At 42.2% G+C, this 17,087-nt stretch overlaps 2 protein-coding genes across 2 annotated transcripts in view; one reads left to right on the top strand and one right to left on the bottom strand.

Moving 5' to 3' along the window:
* The first annotated feature begins 105 nt into the window (after positions 1-105).
* On the top strand, positions 106-1,253 carry LOC104387141 (BUD13 homolog). The gene is made up of 2 exons (XM_009995834.1): positions 106-541; positions 1,150-1,253. The coding sequence occupies exons 1-2, from the start codon at positions 106-108 to the stop codon at positions 1,251-1,253; spliced, it is 540 nt and encodes a 179-aa protein (XP_009994136.1).
* A 1,132-nt stretch (positions 1,254-2,385) lies between these two features.
* The window catches only part of WDR82 (WD repeat domain 82), a 15,810-nt gene continuing 1,108 nt past the window's right edge, over positions 2,386-17,087 (bottom strand). The window contains exons 2-9 of the mRNA XM_009995833.1: positions 12,567-12,664; positions 8,575-8,641; positions 8,280-8,379; positions 6,185-6,301; positions 5,284-5,439; positions 5,092-5,161; positions 3,185-3,327; positions 2,386-2,709 (exon numbers count right to left, since the gene is read on the bottom strand). Coding sequence (XP_009994135.1) covers positions 2,680-2,709; positions 3,185-3,327; positions 5,092-5,161; positions 5,284-5,439; positions 6,185-6,301; positions 8,280-8,379; positions 8,575-8,641; positions 12,567-12,664 — 781 coding nt within the window. The 3' untranslated portion in view covers positions 2,386-2,679. The remainder of the gene's footprint in view (positions 2,710-3,184; positions 3,328-5,091; positions 5,162-5,283; positions 5,440-6,184; positions 6,302-8,279; positions 8,380-8,574; positions 8,642-12,566; positions 12,665-17,087) is intronic.

Genomic DNA, 17,087 nt, shown 5'->3' with positions numbered 1-17,087 from the left:
CATTGCCTGCCGCCCGCCCGCCAGCTGGCAGGGAGCAGCACAGCTCCAGGAGCCCCCCCGACCTCTCTCCTCCTCGGCACCGGGATGCTAAAGGGATCTCCCAAGATGGCAAATGTGATGTTCTCGGGGGTTAAAGCTGGCCTGGTGTCAGCTGATGTGCTGCGGAGGGAACAGCAGGAGCTCAGAAGGCAGGAGAGAAATAACAAGCACTTGGAAGAGGAATCCAGACACTCTGAGACCGTCTTCCGAGACAAGTCGGGCTGCAAGCGGGACCTGGTGCAGGAGTGGCTGGAGCAGAGGAAGAAAGAAGAGGCCAAGTCTGAGAGGGATGAGCAGTATGCCAAGTGGGGAAAGGGGCTGGCACAGGGGAGGCAGCAGCAGCAGAACGTGGAAGATGCAATTAAAGAGATGCAGAAGCCCCTGGCTCGTTATATTGATGACCAGGACCTGGATCGAATGCTGAGAGAACAAGAGAGAGAAGGAGACCCCATGGCTGACCTCATCAAGAAAAGGAAGGCCAAAGAGAACAAAGAAAAGAAAGGTTTGGATGCTGAGTTAAACCCATGTATGGTTTAAGGCCCCAGCAGAGTGGAAATGCAGCTGCTGGTAAATAAATGGCCTGAGACTGTCAGAGGAGTCCTACAGGCCTGCTTCTCTGGAGGCAGTGTTGGAGCAGTAGTTACTTCTTGCCAGTGACAGTTACTGTTATTTGTTAGCTCAGAGAAGCAGGATCTGGTGATTTAAAAATGGTTTTAAACTGAGAAAGGGGAGATTTGGGTTAGGTATTAGGAAAAAATTTTTCACTCTAAGGGTGGTGAGGAACTGGAATGGGTTGTCCAGGGAGGCTGTTGATGCCCCTTCCCTGGAGGTTTTTAAGGCCAGGTTGAATGAGGTTTTGTGCAACCTGGTCTAGTGGGAGGGCTCCCTGCTCATGGCAGGGGGGTTGGAACTTGATGATCTTTGAGAAGCCTTCCAACCTTTATGATTCTATAAACCCCAACAGGCACCAGTTTGCTTGATTTTGTCTCTGGCAGCTTGCTCTGTGAGCTGTTGCACCACGAGTGGTGCCTGTACACACCTCTGGGGTTGATGGTGACAATGTGACTGTGCTGAAGCCCTAAGCAGCTGTGTTGCTCTTTCTGTTTCTAGAAAAACCCCGGTACAATGGACCAGCCCCTCCACTCAACAGGTTTAATATATGGCCTGGGCATCGCTGGGATGGCGTGGACAGGTTTGTGTTGCTGACAGAGTGATGATAAGGGAGCTTTGGCTTCCAAGAGTTCACAGGGTAGAGATTCCTTCCCAGTTACCAGATGGATGAGATGGTCAGCAATAGGAAGGCTGAACATGTGAACTTACAAATGGGTTATGAATATGTCAGCTTGTCTGGGGCAGGAGGGAGGAAGGCTGTTGCTGTCAGCAGGGCTGTGAGCAGCTGCAGCTCAAACCCAGCAGCAGGCAGGGCAAGCTTCCCTCTGTGGGGGGGCGACCTGCGCTTGGAGCCCTGCCTGCAGCCGCTTCGCTCCAGCCAGACCCAGCTCGACCTATCTGCGCCGCCGCACGGTGAGACAATTCCGGCTACCCCAGCTTATAGGGGAAAGTATAATCCTGTCTTACCTGCACACAAATCGCGACCCTATACGGGAACTGCGTCGGGCGTATTCCTCCTCCTTACATCACTTAAATAAGTAAATGAGGTGGGTAACTAAGGTGTACCCATATATATTTCATGTGTTGTAATCACTCCTTTTGAACCTCCTGCCCCAAATTGCTTTGTTTTCCCCACAATAAACCGTGCATTTCGTTGGAAATATTAGTAAGCACTGAGCAAGTTATTCACTCAAAAAAGTCAGGGCATAAGCCCCTGTCTCCTCTGTGTGAGGCGATACCCACGTGTGGATCTCTCAGCACATCCTGATATGCGTAATACACTCCAAAAAGGAGATATAATAGGTCGTGGATCGTGACAGACACTGACCAGCCCTCATCAGCAGTCTCTGTCCTCCAGGATGCTGGCACAGCAAATAGCAGGGAGGTTTCAGCAAGCTCTGGCAGTGGACAAAATCTGTCTGGTTTGCTGCATGCTAAATCACAAAAAAAAGGATGACAAGGGTGTATAATGGATATTTACAGTCACCCATTCCTTCAGCACGTGTTCCACTGCAAGAGAATCCAGCATCTGCTGTTGAAAACTGTCAGTGCTCACATTTGGCACAGAAGGAACTTTGCATCTGTGGACTGCAGTGAAGCCAGAGATCCCAGATGTGAAAAACATGCACTTAGAGGAAGGAACTGCATGTTCTACCTTGGAACATCAATAGCGTTGTGAACTTACAGAAGGAAAACAATTACAGCTTAAAAAAATTGACACAAATGTTTTGTAAATAAAAAAGACTTCATTGCTCTTAGAAATAATACTGAGTCAGTTCCAACTTCAGCTGAAGCCTGCTGGGCATGGACTGGAAGGTAGGAACAAGTAGCATGCCACTTATAAACATGCTAGGAGGCTGTGTGGAAGAGTCCTCACAAAGGAATGCAGCAAATAAAGGTAGGAGAGATGGAAACATACGCAGGAACAGAACACAGTCTAGGAGACCTATGCAATTCCAATACTGTGCTGGCGATGATGGCTGCTGTGAGCAGTGTGGAAATTGTCTGACAGCAGCTGCAGCACAGGAATTAGTCGTCAATAGTTGGCAACCAGAAGGCCTGCAAGAGAGAGAAGAACAAACATCACCAGCAAAACACAAACCTCTCCTACAGCACGCGTCAGGAGCTGATCACTGCTATCTTCCAGAAGCACACAGGCAGAAGACTACCAAAAAGGCAGCAACACCCTCCCAGCATTTGAAGGTTACAATCCTTGCTTACACTGGTTTTGCATTGCACCTTCTCCAGAGCAAGCCAGTCTTACACAAGCTGGAAATACCAGCTGTGTACAGTGACCTAAGGAAGTCCTACTTCTGCATCTGCATTCACAAATGTGTTCAAACACTGGCTTGCCAGGTGTGCTGACCCACAGATCTACCTGCCAGGTAAAGCACAATCTAGGTGGGACAGGCAGGAGCGTGGCTCTCACTGAAGCTTGAGGCAGTACTCATCAGTGGCACTGAGCCTTCTCCAATTAGTATCTAGAAGTGCCAGCACTTATTGAGGAGGGAGGAATTTGAAACATTTTCCTTACCATATTGGAACATGCACTAGCAAAAGTCATGAATTTTGGATTGAACTGCAGGCATGTTATAGGACCTGTGTGTTTTCCATCAAGCACAGCCACCTTCATCCCACTTTCCCCATTCCAAACGTGAATTTTCCCATCCTCTGAACCTGCAGGCAGGAACAGAAAGCAAGATAAGCAACATATATATGAGAGGCTGGTAGAACCTCTTCTGGAAGAAACATGCCTTGTCTTCATAGCTTAACCTTTAAAATTCTCTAAGTATCACTAGGGCATTTACAAAACATGACCAGAGTTTGCACAACTGCATCTCAACAGCAGGTTGGTATCCTTTCCACTACAGACTCAACTACAGAAGACAGTGCAATGCCCTTCTGGCAAACAGGTTAACAACTCTGGTCACATGGTAGGAAGGGAGAGCGAACACCATCTAACTGAGGGGGAAAGGCCCTTGCCAACTTGCAGTGCTGTGCAAGAGGCCAAAACCTGGTGGCAGAGTCACTGTCCACACAAGTTCTTAGTTCAGCCACGGAGAAGATAAACATTTGCTTTGGTAGGCACAGAACAAATCACAGGCTTTACTACTGAGGGTAACAAGATGTCAGAACACTGTGCTAAACACCAGAAGCTTCACTGGAGATTTCAATTCTCCACATTGCTATGACAGGACAGGTTTTTCACTTTTTAAAGGCATTTTGCAAACTCTGAGGCTGGGCATTTAATATTTTTATAATTCAATTCTGATTTAGTCTCATTTTAGATAAGTTTCCTAAAAAAATGCAAGGAATTTCTTCTGCTTCTGTATTTGTATGCATAGGCTTTCAGGGAGGAAAAATTAAGGAACACAACGTAACTATATATAAAGACTGAATAGAAATAAATGTTCTGGAACTTTTTCCACTATAGTTTTCATTTGAAGGGGCACAACAGGAAGGTAAATATGTGCTGTAAAGTGCTCTCCAGACAGACCAAAGGAAGAACCCCCTCCTGCCTTCTCTGAAATCAGGAAGTGCTTGGCCAGAATAAGAAGTTTTGCCAAGTCCATCAGTCATCCAGAAAAAATGAGGATCAGGATACCAATTACCACAAAGTTCAACAAATTTAACCTACCACCTATATAAATAAGAACAAAAAGCAAACGGAACAAAAAGACTGGGCAGCACCACACAAATGTGTCCAACTTGTGTTCATGGGTCCTGCTGGGCAGTAGAGTGACTGAAATGCTTACCCTGGGGTGCTCAACCTGCAGCACCAGGCTTTACAGGAGCTGCCACTGCTTTTTGCCACCCACTTCACACACAAGTCCCTTCTGCAGGGAGTAAGGAAGAGGGCTAGGGCCAGAGATATCATGCTGGGATTCACCAGCTGATGCCTACTGCTTCTACCAAGGGTTAAGCAGAGCTTGTTCCACAGATAAGGGCGGTTTAGAAAAGCCACAGGAACAAAAGGCAGCTGCCCCAGCACACAGCCAGTGCAGGAATGTTCCTGGGAGGTGCAAAAGGAACCAGGCTATGAGCCCTGACCCAGACGGGTGTCATCAGGTAACAGAGGGCAGACCACAACATACAGCCCTAAAACACTTTAAGAGGCTGCATATGAGTGCATCCTAGCCACAGGGTGAGGATCATTGACACAAATTGTGTCAGGTCTCCATGCATTACAATAGTCTGCCCATTTCTTATATTTTTCTGGAATAGCACTCCAAAAGTCTTCTTGCAGGCTTGTTTACCTTTCAGTCTAGAAAACGCTGTGAACTAAGAAACCAGAAAACTGGTTTCTTGCAATGTAAAGAAAGCTTCCATGCACTGTAATATTTAAATACATTCTGCCTCCCAACACAGATACAACTTCAGTCCTACATAACACACCTAATTTCAGAGAACTGAAATGCCTTTCGAGAAGGATTATCTTACCTATCATGATGAACTGAGAGTCTGGTGTGAACGATGCCTCCAGTGTGACAGCCTTACTATTGTTATAACCCTAGGGCACAAAACAGGAGAACACGTGGTAGAGACGGTGTCCACAGTTACCTCACAACCAAAGGGCACCTGCTACCCAAACTAACACCAAGCTTCCAGGAGGTGACACAAGTACATGCTCACCCCAAAGGTGTGCAGGATGGCTCCTTTAAAGGCATCAATCAGTCGGATAAACCCTCCATTGGTTGATATGAGGATGAGTTTGCCATCATTACTGAACTTCAGGCCTGTCCACTCACATGTTCGATCATACTGCATCTTAAACGTAGCAAATGGCCCCTTCAAAGAAAAAAATGGAAAATCTGATGTAGGCTCCATGCACTGCTGCTAACTAGAGTCTGCTCTCAAGCTTAGCTTGGGAAAAAGTTCAAGATTAAAAAAAAAACCAAACAAACCTTTAGTCCTACTATACCAAAGGAAAGAGTTATGGCAAGAAGACATCACTGCATGGGTAAGTTTCAAAGAATGAATCCACAGTATCCATAGCAAAAAGGAAGCACAGTAAGGTTCTTCAATACCAAGTACTCCCATACTCCACCACATTCAATGGCAAAACTTAATTTCACATACGATGAAGTTGTCAAACAAGGCTTCTAATTGAACTTAGAGAAAGTGCCTGAGCCAGTGTTATTGTCATCTGACATTTTGAAAACCATGGAACTAAGCTCAGTGCTTAGCCAGTTCAGCTGCTCCCCCCAGTCCCAGTGTCCTTTGAAATTTCCATTCTTTCTGACAATACCAGCTCCATCTTTGCCAGTGTTCCTTCAAAATGAACCTCAAGGAAAACAAACAAAACACTAAAACAACCTAAACAGGAGTCTGAAACACGTTAACAAGTTAGCAGAATTAAACTTTAACAACTGGTTCAAGAATGGATTTCAGGACCGGGAAACAGCATGTACCTCTGTGAGAGTTGTTCTTGCCAAGCAGGCACTCCAGCAGACTGATCCAGCCTCTGAGCAGTGAGTTTAGACTACTTCTTATAAGCTAAGAGATATAAGAAGCAAAGTTAAGAGTAGCTCACCTTGTCAAAAGAACGGAGATCGTAAAGCTTCACCATTTCAGAATTAACTCCAGCAGCAAAAATCAACCCTTCTGGGTCAAAAGAACACACAGGCTTCCCCTGGAGATGCATTAAACCCTAGAAAACAGAAGGCGCCCAAATTATTTTACAAAACTGATTCTCTTATTTCTACCACAATCCTTTGAGCCACTGTGAGCAGGACAGCAACCCATGGGTGGAACAACTGAATTTCAATTGTAAATATTTATACAGGTTCAGAACTCAGCTTCCTAAAACCAACTCTGACTACTTCAGGTCATCATCCCAAGCTTCCAGCTTGCCACAATGCCACAAATCAAGACCTTATTCAAGCTGTCATCCACTCAAAAAGCACCCAGAGAAGACAGGATGCTGTGGTTGTATTAATAACCACACCAGATAGTACCACAAAACACTGTTGCTGAGATTTGTAACAACGCTCTAACAATTTTGGCTCCAAAGAAGTTGGTAAAAAACTGTTTTGAAAGCAAGTAGAAACATCTCCAGTGAACACAACCACTGAACTTTCCATGCCTGTTTAATTAAAACTCACACAGGAAGCCAACAGACCTTACACGTTAAACAGATTAGTATCAGTGGTTGTTTTTAATGTTAACTTTTCCTTAACTCACATAGTAGAGAAAACTTGAAAAAATGTGGTAAAAGCCAACAAGACAGATAATCAGATAATCTGTATCTCGACTGGCAGGTCAATGTATGTTAGCCAAATGGCTTTGTATGTAACTGTCTGCACATAAATAAGAAAACAGCTTTGATTAAATCAACAAAACATTCAGGAAGTTTCTGCATTTCTAGAGAAGTCTAGAGGCTTTACTGCTTCTCTCTTCTTTTCAAGTTAGGTCAGTTTTCCGTGTGGTCAGGGCCCTTGCAAGTGGGATGGCTCCGGTTTCCTAGTATTTCCAGACACTATGGCTGCCATCTCATGGGCAAATTAAAAACTACAAGGAATGCTTCCTCAGCCTAACTTTGCTGGATGCAGCTTGCAGTTACAGGTCCTAGTTTTACCATTCTTAAAACTTCAGACATGAGCATAAATCACAGAACTGCTGCTGAATTTACAATCCTATCTCATCTCTAGCAACTTTCAGGTTGAGATTCATCCCAAGGGAAATATACACACCAGCACTAAAGAAATAGTCCCAGAGAACAGCAAAATTAAGATTTCTTGTCAGAAAAAGCTCGGGTTTAAGATATATAAAGCCATTTTGTAGGAAATATAATATTTTTTTCCTTTTGCTTTTAGAGTTTCATCATCTGGAAAAAGTGACTGCCATAAGCAGAAATGTCCCAGTGAGATGGGAAAATATGAGAGCACAATACCACGTGCCCAGATACAGGGATAAAACAGTTCATCACCAATAAAAGGGGGAGATTCTATTCCTAGTCCTTCATTCCTGCCCATGCTGCCAGGTCTGGTACTTTTCTCAGCCCACAAAAGCCTGCTTCCACTACAGTAAGTACAGCAAACTATTCCAGCAAAATAAATGAATAAAAGTGAATAGGGTTTGCCTTGCTAGGAAGTTAAATCTACTCATAATCAGGTCTGATGAACAAAAAGGTGATGCAAGGGGCAGGTATATGGCTGCTGAGTTAGATTATCAGTTTCTTCACTAAATTTAATTGCATCAAGGTGTCAATTTTAAACACACTAGAAACACTGAGATAAAATACATCTTCCAGTGCCCCTTCTGCTGCCACTCCCAACCCAGAAGAGATGCTGCCTAAGAAAGAACACTCTCTGCAAAGGACAGCAGCCTGATGAAAAGCTGATAGCACCCAGCTCTCCTCTTGTTTCAATCAGCTGTGGGTATTACTTCTTGCTCTTCCCAGCTTCTCTCTAGCAGAGACACAGGTGACAGTGAGTGGTGTTACCCAATGCAACATATATATTTCAGAGATCTGTGATCGAGGCTCCTTCAGCATTCCAGGAAGGTGTCAACACTAAACCAGCAGCATAAACTTTTGGAAATATTTTTGTTTTATAACAAGCACACATCCATGTTGCATCCTCTAACTGAAAGTGCAACACACTAAACACAGGAACTTGACATGCTACCTGACAATTTGGAGAGCGGAGATCCCAAAGTCGAATAGTTTTATCCAGGGATCCAGAAATAAAAGTATCATCCACTGGAGACATTGAAAGAGCAACCACTCTGCAACACAAAAGCCCATATGCATCAGAGACACTCAAAAGAAGTGTTTCCTGCCCCAAGAGCTGTATACAAGCTCACAATTACCATGAACAGTTCTACAATGTGAATACCAGAGTAAATTGAGTATAACACAAGTCAAGCTCATTATACTCATTATTTCAATTCCTCCTGTACTGTGCCCAAGCCACAACTTACCTCTTTGTGTGCCCCGGGAAATACCGGATGTATTTGTTGTCATGCAGGGAGAGGTATCGGATTGTATCTGAAACCATAAACAAACCATGAAAACTATTAGATCATAACATCAGCGTTATCTAGAAGTAGTCACAGAGTAAAGTCGCTCCCCACAGCAACAGCAATCTTGCCACAGTAAGTCTGGGGTCATTTGATTTGAACTCAGACTTTGAAACACAATCAAGTTTGAAAGGGACATAAAGCAACTTGTTCCCAAGGCAGAACTGGAAATGAAGCACCAGGAAAGATACTCCCTAGAGTCTGAAGTCATGTTACATCTTAAAGGCAAACTATCCTGCAATTTATGCAACTGAATTTCAAAGTTGCTAAAATTTAAGTACCACAGATTTTATTCTCACAAAATTGAGAGTAACACATTAACAGAATTGATACTTTCACTTCATATTTTTTTCCTTACAGCATGAATCTTGCTGTCTTAGGTACACATCCAGCAACTAGGTCTCCAGCTAAGCAGCAAGCACAGGAAATGTGCTAACTCTAGCATTTACCCCAAGAGGAGATAAAGACATGAACTTCAAAGCCAGGACAAAACCATTAAAAAGCAGCAAATCTGTCTTCTCTATTTTTTTCTAATCTGACAGTCAACAGCTCCACACATTCTCTGCACTTAGAGCAGCTCAGCTTTAAGAAGAGGACAGAAGTAACCTAAAGCCTAGTCCACTTAAAGCAGTCTTTAAAATATAGTTTATTAAATTGCAGCAACACCACATTTCTTAAGTGGTGATTTTATTCTTAGCATAGATGTGCATACCAAGAGTTGCCCAGAATTTTGGAAGCTGCAGTTGAGACTCTCCCCCAAGATTAAAACAAATCCTTTTAAGAGGAAAATTATTAAATGACAGAAGACACTTCTTAATGATTCTGTGCAGATCATAGAATGGTTAAGGTTGGAAGGGACCTTAAATCATCAGGTTCCAACCTCCCTGCTATGAGTAGGGACACCTCCCACTGGAACAGGCTGCACAAAGCCTCATCCAACCTGGCCTCACCTCCAGTGAGGAGGCTTCCACAACCTCCCTAGGCAACCTATTCCAGTACCTTACTATCCTCATGGTGAAGAATTTCCTGATGTCTAACACAAATCTTCCCTCTTTCAGTTTAAAACCATTACCCCATGTCCTACCACTACCCTCTCTGGTGATACATCCAAGTGATAAAAGGTGAAGAGCACAAGTTAAACCTCTGAAATCTGAAGGCCTCATCAGCAAAATCCCTTCTCACACTAGTTAAAGGACACAAGGTTAAGCTGTTGCTGGATGGGAGAGACTGGCACGATGCACCTGCACCATACAGTGCCAAGAGACCCTATCCTGCTGTAACCAGTCATCCTGCTGCAGCTTTGAAGACAAACTGAAGGAACAGAAACACAGAATCACAGAATCTGGGGGTTGGAAGGCACCTCGAAAGATCATCTAGTCCAACCCCCCTGCCAGAGCAGGATCACCCAGAGCACATCACACAGGAACACATCCAGGTGGGTTTTGAATGTCTCCAGCAAAGGAGATCCCACAGCCTCTCTGGGCAGCCTGTCCCAGTGCTCTGTCACTCTCACAGTAAAGAAGTTTTTTCTGATCTTTATGTGGAACCTCCTATGTTCCAGTTTGCACCCACTGCCCCTTGTCTCATCACTGGACATCACTGAAAGAGGACTGTTTTACTTTTGACTCAGAAGGATAAGAGCCAACTGGATGCAATACCATTTTAACACCCATGACAGCTACAGTGTTCAGGGCTTCATGAAAGGCTCACTCAGCAAAATTTGGTTTATGTGAAAAAAAAAAAATAATCAAGTTACCATTTCACATCAAGTTGAGGTCAGAGTTCTGAACCATCCTCCAGTATTTGACAGGAAATCTAAAGCTGGCTGAAAAGCTAGAAACATGATGCTGGTGACACACCATTCCAAAAGGCTCCAAGTGACCTCAGGCGACTACCCAAAATGCAAATCCCTAACACCAGTGTCACATCCCATCGTGGCTTGCACCAATATGCTTCAAGAATACTGTTAAGACATCTCTAGTTTTCCCTGCAAGAACTGTCATTACCTGATTCCTGAAGTATCCATTCAGAATTTCATCTTCCTTTGCTAAAGAGGAAGCAGTGGGGAACTGTGATCCTTTGTGCTCCTTGTTGCTGGCAGCGCTCTGTCCCAGGCAAGGCAGTGGCCTGTACAGTTATCTCCTGTACCGGGTGGTATCATAGACCCTCAAACTGTACAAACTACTACCTCAGCCTGGAATCAGGCAAGAGGAACCAGGTTCAAAGGTCTTGAGGAAATCTTCAGGTGTGGATCGGTAGTAACACACAAAGTGCTTGGGAGCAAACAAACACCAGGAACATAGCAGGTTCCTGGGTTCATTTTCCCTCCCGATAACTATGAAACAGGTTAAACACAATGCACCTTGTCCAAGACTCCATGAATTAGGGACTACAGAGCATCTGGACCCCTATAGATAACACGACTGGTTTTATTAAGCTTACAGTTATTAACAGCAACAAATACTTTTTTCAAACTTTTTTTTCACACACTCTTTTTCTTTTCTTCTAATTAAATATTTATCATAATGTTACCCCACAGGATGAAGACTCTAAGTTTTGGTTCTTCAAAGGCTTACCAGTGCTTATTAACTAAAACTCACAATCCAAAATGGCATTAAAAATGGTTCATTAAATTGTTAATTAATTGTAAATTAAATAACAGCCAAGTCAGAAATGTGAATTAAAAAAGGAATAACTTAGTAAAAAAATAAGTTAGTAGACTGTGAAACAGACTAAAAAGGCAAGTGCTTCCCATCACACTTTTAATCCTTTTACACCATTAAATCCAATTCCATTGGAAACTTCCTTGTTCCTCTAGTTTAAATTCCAGCTTGTTCTAGCTTAACCTGACTTCTCAACTCTTAAATTCCATCTGCTCTAAATACTCTTAAATTCCTTAAGTAACCTAGCACACACCACAAGGCACCAGTATCTCTACTGTTAAGCTCCATCACTACAAAGGAAAAACAAAATCTAAACCACTATTCCAGAAATCCTTATTAGTTTACAATGACAATGTTAAAATCCATTTATAAAGTGCTGTGTTAAGAGATGCATTCACTGAAAAACTCTCAAGGCACTGATTACAACAACATTGAGACAAAGTCTGAAATAAGCACTAGTTGTTTCCAAACCTAGGAAGTATTGCCAAATACAGGAATTAATGTACCTATCTGTGCCAGTTCTTAGCTTTGAATTTCAAATTAAACTCCACTACATTAATGGAGAGCTTGTCATGAAGATCTAGAAGCCCTTTGATGTCACCAATTTATAGAGAGTGTAAATATCACAGAACTGACTGTTGAGAAACAGCATGAAAATGGGTGCTTTGTCTGTCACGTGGAAAAAACAGATCAACACCAGCAGAGCTAGTCTCAAAGAGCTCTGTGGCTCCTTCAGGCTTGGCTGGTGATCTGCCAAGTTACCTGACCTTCCTGTCCTCCCTGCTGCCTAAAAAAGAATGGAAGAACATTCCCTCTCTTTGCAGTTGACTTGTGTGTGTATCAAGAGCTACACTTCTGCCCACCTTCTGGCCACATGTTGTTCTACCTCATTTCACACTTAAGAAATTAAAGCACAGAGGCTGACAGGACTGGTATCAAACAAGCAAGTGAACAGCACAATCAAGAACCAAACTTTAATCACACTACCAATAGTTAACTCCTTACTGCAGCAATGAACAAAACTCACAACAGCAAGCTCAAGGCAGTATCATCGAGTTCTGTGTTAAGAGTTGAACATCAGTTCCTGTTTCTGACAGCACATTTAACACTGAGTAGTTGCTGTAATTTTCCCCCAGATCTTTAGAGCTATTTATCCAGGCATGTAGTTTTAAGTGTAAGGAGATATGGAAGGAGACAAGGAAATATGGTCAATTCCAGTGGATCACTTACCATCTATTTTGTTGGAGCTGTAAACAACAGTGTTGGCAGCATGTGTGTACCTGATGAGGTCCACTCCATACTTCTTACTGTACAGTGTTCTCTTTGGTCTGTCAGAAGGAAGCAGAAATAATTGCACTCACTGCAACAGAAACTCTGAAACTTACCATATTCATACATATCATTGAGGTTGTTTCAAGTAGTCAGATATTTTTATACAAAGAAAGAAAAGCATTTGTATTTGATTTTCAAACAAGCATTTTGGTGCTTTTTCCATGACCCTCCCTAGGCTTGAGGAGCTCCCTGTAGAACCTGCAAAATGCACTTTTCTGTCTCCTCCAAAAATTCTTTTTTTCCTATGAAATGTACTTTAAAAAGACTATGAGAAGCTAGTATAATGAGCCCTTAATGTCAAGCAGCACTGCTTCATCATTCCCTTGCCCATCCAAATCTCTAATTCACCTGCTGTTTATTTTAGATCAAGCATAGTTTATGTTACTGTTTGTTCTATGTTACTTCAAATCCTATAACAGGCTGTCTCATTCAGAATAGGGCTTCTTGATGTTAACAGATATACATATAGACTAGTGGTCTAAACAAGCAACAGTAACACAGGGACTCTTAAGCAACGCAAGAATTATATTCATATCCAATCCTAATCAAAGCATGAAACTCAAATTTAACATTTTATGACAAAATTAAAAACATTCGGGTAAGAGTGCAGACAACACACAGAACTGGGCTTCTAGGGGTCTGGCAAGCAAGTGATGTGCTGCACCACTTCAAATTTAAACTGCCAAGTAAACAGTGTGGCTGGTTAATAAGCACACCTTGCAGCAGCAATGTCTGAGTGGCACAAGGCCACCACCACCCTCCTTCCCTTTTTTTCCTCAACTGAGGTAGCAGAGTAGTTTCAAACTTGAGCAGTCAGCCCACAAGGGTACTGATCAACATCGGAAATCATACAGTCTCTTCCGGGAGTTATTTTTAATCCAGAAATTCATAACTCTGGTTATTACACAGGCCCACAAAATGTTACTGGCACAAAGACAATAGCATGGGAATGGAAACAAACAGCAGGAGTGGTTTAAACCAATACTGCTACCGAAAGAAAAGTTCATCAGACTACACCCTCAGACAAGGTATTTCTGAAACTCAACTTTTTCCTTGTTTTCATTAGCCTCAAATTGACACACCCGAACTACAGCATGAGTTGGAGACTTTCCATATCAGAACAAAAATATATAATTATCCTTAAATATTAAGTCTCAAACAGCAGAAGCCATAGACTTTCAACTTCACAAAACTTGCTGGGGCCAAACTTCCATTAACTGAAAGCCAATATAGCAAGTGTAATTAAAACCCATGCACCACCTGTACCACTTAGGCCAAATCTCAACAGATTCTTCCCATTCCTCCAGCAGACTTTAAAATCAGTTTTTCAGATGTAAACATGCTACAAAATGAAAACAACACATCAAATGTAAATTTAGACACCAAAATTCTGAACCTCATGTTTGATATACTTCCCCATACTGCTCTCTGTAGTTACCTCAGTTACACAGTTGTCCAGACGGGGAAAAAAACAAAACAACAACAAAAGAATCCCACCAACCTCAACACACACTAAAGAGTCTCATGCTTAGTCTGGTTCTTCCTTATCTATGAAACGTTTCAAGCTTAGAAGCTCTAATTAGAATAAATGAATGTGTATCAAAGAATACAGAGGCAAAATAAAGTTCAACAGATGGACTAAAAAAGATTTACCAAAGAGACAGTACTTCTGTGTTTTAAGAAAGGTGAAGATTTGATGTAAGTTGATGCACGCAGAAATATGCCGCTTCATACAAGACCAAATGCCTGCTCCAAATCAACTATTGAAAAACATAAACAAGAAAACTAAGTTTCACATATTTTTTTAAACAAATCACAATCACTAAACACAATTCCAAGTTTAAGGGCTAACTATTCAGCCCACTTGCAAAACAAGCAATATCACCACAGAAAAATGCTTTATGAGATCACAGTCAAATCTGCTACAAAGGTGAAAAGAAACACAAGGGGAGATTTGTGTTTGATCTGAATCACCTCTAGTGAGATGGGGCTTGGTTGTACTGGTATGGCAAAACAAAGTAAACCAGGTGAGGGTGTAACTAAAGTATAACCAAACACGATTGCATTTTTAATTCTGCCAGAAGCCCTCACAACAGAGGAAAAAAAACCCAAAACCTCAACTTTTGTCACTTTTACATGGGGAAAAGTTTTAAAATCCAGATCACTTGCTGAATTAAAGTATCCTAAAGTATCTTCTACTGAAAACCCAGCAAGCAGGATGCTTCTTCCTCCTGGCCATTATACTCATAGGAATGACATACATAAGACGACTTCCAGGTCCTTGAAACAGCAGTTTAAAACAAAAACAAACAAAAACCAACACTCCAAACTACTGGCCTGAAACTGCCAAATTCCACCACAAGAGCAATAATTCACAGGTTTGATTTTTCATCTATACAGGAATCTTCTGTGACAAAGTAATTCATAGCTAAAACTTTCCAGGTAAGAGAAAGTGTGTCTTGCATCTGTAGGTCCCTTTAAAAATTACACACTTTTAAGACAATCGATAGTACATGAGAAACTTTCAAGTTAATTTTACAACCATGAGAGTGACACATCCTGAAGCAGGGGTTACCTTGATGAAGCTCCTCTCACTGCCCTGTAGCATTACAGCAGACAACCATTGATCTTCTACATTTAACTTCATTAAAGCAAAGCCTCTGACTGTAAAGCATACATCAGGACTACATGGAGCCAGGGATGAAAGGACCAAATGCCTCCCAACCGTTCATCAAACTACTCTTTACAAGTTTGAAAGGGAACAGCAATCAATACCATCTGCATTAACACCACTTAGCCCTTTTACTACTGTATATCATTAGGATCTAAAATACAATCCATGTCAGACACCATACCTATAAAGTTACCTATTCTTACATTGAAAAAATTAAGTAATTTTAAATAAGAGTTCACTCTACCTCAATGTGTAAAGCAAACAACCTAATAGAATGTAAAACAACACCTAAGTGGCCTAGAGAATTAAGAGAACACAGGATGCAGTCTTTCTAACACAGCAGATATGATGTCTTGGTCTACTTGAAAGAGCAGGAAGATCAAGAATACCTGGTTTACTAGAAAACATGTGCAACACTGACACATCTACCTCCTGGTACTCCCAAGCCAGTTCTTTTTCATTCCTGTATTGCCCTGTCCTTTTTATCCCCTCTCCTACGACACACATGCTCATTTTTCCTTCATCTTCTGTAGGTAGGTGATGCTCTGTTGTATTCACTCTATAAAGAAAAAAAAAAACCAAACAAAATCCAATAATCTCAGAATTACATCTCTACATCAAGCAGCCCATGAAAACTAAAACTTAACATTTAAAAGACTTCGAAGCAGCCGAATATTTTAATGGGTAATGAAATAATTTGGCTCGATCTGTTCCAATTCTCATAGAATACAAATGCCTTCAGCATAAGTTCCAAGACACCAAGTGCAAGTGTTACTAGAGGTCTGACTTGCATGTTTTTATCCTCTGAACAAGAACACCATATCTCAAATGCTGTGCAAATTTCTGGGGTTTTATCCATAAGACAGGACTGACATTGCATGAGTAACAGAAGAAAGATAAACTGGACAACTGTTCAGTGAGAAACACATACCCCTTAATTCATTACCTCTAACTAACTGAAACCAACAAACTCCTTGACTGACTAAATATAAATTAAGACAACATTGAAAGATATATGTAAAACACACATGTATTTTAACCGCACTTGACAGATATAAATACAACTAGAAAAAAGGATTTAAAGCACAGAGGACCACCTTTATCTGCAAGGTTCCCAGACACCACTTAGGATCTAGGTTTTAAGGAAAACATCACGTTTTCAGAAGTTATAGTGAGCACACACTACACCACCTTCACCTTTTGGCTTAAAGCATTTATCCAAAAACTTACACTTAAATTAGGTTGTTTTAAGTGACACATTAACATTGCTCTCTATTTCAATTAGAGACACTTAAGCACAGAAAAGCCCGAGCAGTCAGTTTGTGTATTTCTAACAATTCCGAGGCCTGGAAATGTGACCAGACTCAGCGTCTTAAGCTTAACAACTATTTAGTTCTCACAGCAGCGAACTCTCTCACACGTGGGAAATTACCATCGCTGACTCCAGCCTACCAGAAACAACCAGCAGACTCACCCGTGGTGCAGAATAAAACACGCTGACCCATCTCTGCGCCCCACTTTAACCCTTTTTATACACACACAGCAGATACCGTCGCAGTTCCACCTACAAGACCACTAAAAAAAAACAGTAACTACGAGCAAAACCCTCTCAGCCTGCGGCCAGACCCCCCGCCTCCTCCAAGCAGCCGCAGGGGCCGGGCTCGCCTCCTCGAACGCCCCAAGGGACAGCAGCCACAAAGAGATAGCTTAGGGACAGTCTGGTTTGCAGTAGAAGCTGCTATGTG

The sequence above is a fragment of the Chaetura pelagica genome, unplaced genomic scaffold (genome assembly GCF_000747805.2).
Source record: "Chaetura pelagica isolate M959 unplaced genomic scaffold, ChaPel_1.0 scaffold114, whole genome shotgun sequence".
Taxonomy (NCBI): Eukaryota; Metazoa; Chordata; class Aves; order Apodiformes; family Apodidae; genus Chaetura; species Chaetura pelagica.
Note: the sequence above shows the minus strand (reverse complement) of the source record. Positions and strands in the feature narration are given on the sequence as shown.

Coding starts and splice junctions, on each gene's coding strand:
- LOC104387141 (XM_009995834.1), top strand. CDS start 106: ATGGCAAATGTGATGTTCTCGGGGGTTAAAGCTGGCCTGGTGTCAGCT. Junction 542..1,149: donor AGAGAACAAAGAAAAGAAAG/GTTTGGATGCTG, acceptor TTCTGTTTCTAG/AAAAACCCCGGTACAATGGA.